General features: G+C 39.4%; 1 protein-coding gene across 1 annotated transcript; it reads left to right on the forward strand.

Moving 5' to 3' along the window:
• Positions 1-153: 153 nt before the first annotated feature.
• LOC112689264 lies at positions 154-3,786 on the forward strand (the record flags this gene model as incomplete). The annotated part of the gene is given in 1 exon segment (XM_025562896.1): positions 154-3,786. A coding segment is annotated over 1 exon segment (3,544 nt), but the record flags the coding sequence as incomplete, so codon positions are not given.

The raw sequence follows: 3,786 nt of genomic DNA on the forward strand, positions 1-3,786 counted from the left end.
CGAACAAGCCAGCCCTCTATTATTGTTGGGCACTTGCCGCGCCGACATTTTTTGGTGACCTCGACGTGATTTATTATTGTTATATTGCCCGTTATGGTAAAATAGTGCTGGTTATTATTATTATATCACATTAGTAAAAAAAAAAAAAAAAAAAAAGAGAAAAATTATTTCATACTTGTTATTTTTTATTATTATATATTTTTTTTGATAATTTTCTTATTGTATTCATTGACTCTAGCAACATGAGCACTACTATATCTCCACAGTTGAGCAAGCTGATAAAGAAAAGAGCTACTATCAAATCTTCAATTGAATCTATCCGCACTTATGTCAACAAATTCAATAAATCTACACAATCTTCTCGCCAGCTTCAAATCAGACTTAAGTCATTAACTCAATATATTTCTGAATTTAATGATGTCCAGCAATGCATCTGTAACCTGGACCAAGGGGAAGAAGAAGAACCAGAGCGGTTGGAATTTGAAGACATGAATATGACCTTAATGGCTAACATTGAGGACATTATCGCCGAATGTAACACGGCAACTGTCCAAAATATATCACACTCCTCGTGCACATCTGGGGGAGAAACAGTAAGGTTGCCAATGATACAGCCTCCCACATTTAATGGAAGCTTGGAAGACTGGTCATCATTCATTGACACGTTCAACGCCTTATTCCACAACAATGCACAATTAAACGATGTTCAACGACTGCATTACTTGAAGTCTAGTGTAACGGGTTCGGCAGCTGATATTATTAAAAATTTCTCTATAACATCGGAAAATTACAACGTTGCATACAACGAGTTAATACGTCAGTATGAGAACAAAGGTCTTACCATCCAGAGCCATATTCGAGCACTTCTCCATTCTCCTAAAGTAAATACACCATCAGCTGTTGAGCTTCGCAAATTACATCACCATGTGGCATCACATGTCCGTGCTCTCAAGGCTCTGGGACAGCCAGTGCAGCATTGGGACGCATGGCTTGTGACACTAATATGTGGCCAGCTTGACTCTATCACTGCCAGTGAGTGGCAACTGCGGCAAGATAAGGAGTTACCCTCTTACCAAGAGCTTGAGTCATTCTTGGCAAAACGAGTAACTGCCTATGAAGTTGGTCTCATATCAAATCCGTCAGTTGAAAAATCATCAAGAGCAAAAAATGGCAATTATAATAACAAAATATTTTTTACTCGCTCTACAGAAGGAAAAGTACTTAAGTGTCCTATCTGTACACAACCTCACAAAATCTATTCTTGTTATAACTTCTCAAAAATGTCAATTGCTGAAAGAAAAAACGCCGTTGCGGTTGCAAAATTATGCTATAATTGCTTAAACTACGGACATCAGATTAAAGATTGTCGTTTATCATCATGTCCGAAATGTAATAAACGACACAATCTAAAATTGCACGAGGATACCCCACCTAACAATGTACTGACTGAACCAAACTGCACTGAAGCAACCGCGCTTGGAAGTACACCCAGTTCGGTACTATTATCAGGTGCTACTAATATTCAAAATTCTGATGTCAAATTCAATGTCATGTTGTCAACATCTATAATTAAGGTCCAAGATCCAGCTGGAAATTGGCATAATTGTAGAGCCATTCTAGACTCGGGATCTCAACTTAACTTTATCACTAATGATTGTGCAAGGAGATTAAAATTACCATCATATAACAACACACAACAATTCATTACTGGTATCGGCTCCATAAGTTCATCAGCATCAAGGTCATTCTCAGCATCTATTTCTTCTCGGTTTGGTGAACATGAATTAAATGCTGTCTTACATTCATTATGTACAATAGTAAATGTATTACCTTCTCATAGGATTGAGCGTAGCGGCATTATGTTACCAAGACACATTATAGATAAGCTTGCAGATCCAAATTTCCATGAACCAGGCAGCATTGATATATTACTTGGCTCAGAAATATTTTTCGATATTTTGGGTACTAAAAAATGGCCACTTACAGAATCTGCTTCGTTACGCAGTACCGATTTTGGCTGGATAGTCGTAGGAAAAATGCCTATCACGTGCAGTCAAGTCAAGCATACATCAAACGCTGTGTCTTCGAATTCATCACTGTCCTTGTTTACCTCAGTGGCTGCACTAAAAACAGCTAATGAACAAAAAGCAGAAGCGCATTTTTTGTCAACGATATCACGAGACAAAAACGGCAGATTTGTTGTGAAACTACCGTTTGCCCAAGATCCACAAGCACTAGGTGACTCGCGAACTATGGCTAAAAAGCGATTCACAAATCTAGAAAGACGTTTTGCCAAGGAACCAAGTCTCGCAAAAGAATATAAGGCATTCATGACCGAGTACCTCGAGATGGATCATATGCAAGTTGCCACCAACATTGCCAGTCCATGTTATTATTTACCTCATCACGCTGTGTTGAAGGCTAATAGCCTGACCACCAAACTTCGAGTGGTATTTGATGGATCAGCTGCATCAAACTCAGGATTTTCACTAAACGACATTTTGTTAAAAGGACCAAAAACCCAACCGGACATTATTAACATATTATTACGATTCCGTGTACACAATATTGCAATCACAGCAGATGTGGAAAAAATGTACAGGCAGGTGCGAGTTGCAGATGAGGATTGCGACTTCCAGCGTATATATTATCGTGCTAACCCACATGATCAGTTGACAGAATATAAGCTGAAGACAGTTACATACGGTACAAAAGCCGCATCATTTTTAGCAACTCGGTGTCTCGCTAAAATCGCTGATGAAGTGAGTGATGCATCAATTAAGAGAATTATTTCTCAAGACTTTTATGTGGACGACCTGATAAGTGGTGGAGAGTCAATAGAAGCAGTGCATAACATCTACCACCAGTTGCATTCTACTTTAATACAATATGGATTTCCACTCCGAAAGTGGTGCTCAAGCTCACGCCAACTTATTGATCTCATACCACTACAACAAAGCGAAAGCAATTTTCTCATAAACATGAGTGAGGATGACACAATAGGGACATTGGGTCTTCTGTGGCAACCAGCCTCAGACAACTTTCTATTCTTGGTTAAACAATGGTGTCCACTAGCCAGAATGACAAAACGATCTCTCTTATCTGACATCAGCAAGGTGTTTGATCCAATTGGCCTGGTATCTCCCGTGTTAATAAGGGGAAAAATTTTCTTGCAGCAATTGTGGTCATTGAAAATTAGCTGGGATGAGGTGCTCTCTGAAGATTTACAAAATCGCTGGACAAAATTTTATACTAGTTTGCAGTGCTTAAATCAGGTGATCGTTCCTAGGAAGGTCATGATGTCTCCTTCGTCAAACATCCAGCTTCATGCCTTTAGTGATGCTTCCCAAGAAGCATTCGGAGCTTGTGTTTATATGCGTTCAATGCAATCTGATGGCAGTATTGATGTTCGATTATACACCTCAAAGTCCAGAGTAACCCCTATGAAACCATCAACTATTCCCAGGTTGGAATTATGCGGAGCATTATTAGCAGCAGAACTTGCCAATGACACATTAGCTGAACTCAAAGCGTTAAATGTCATTGTGCCATCTATCAATGTATATTTATGGTCGGATTCTTCTATAGTAATTGCTTGGATACAGAGCCAGGCTCTATTTTCGGCTTATATATCAAACAGGCTTGCTCGAATCCTTGACGTCTCTTCACCTGACCAATGGCATCACGTGCCTACGAAAGAAAACCCAGCAGACTTAATTTCTCGGGGAATCGATGCTGCATCCATTTCACAGTCAAAGTTGTGGTGGCATGGACCCCATTGGTTGA

This window comes from Sipha flava, unplaced genomic scaffold, assembly GCF_003268045.1.
Source record: "Sipha flava isolate LNK unplaced genomic scaffold, YSA_version1 433_pilon_pilon, whole genome shotgun sequence".
In the NCBI taxonomy this organism is placed as follows: Eukaryota; Metazoa; Arthropoda; class Insecta; order Hemiptera; family Aphididae; genus Sipha; species Sipha flava.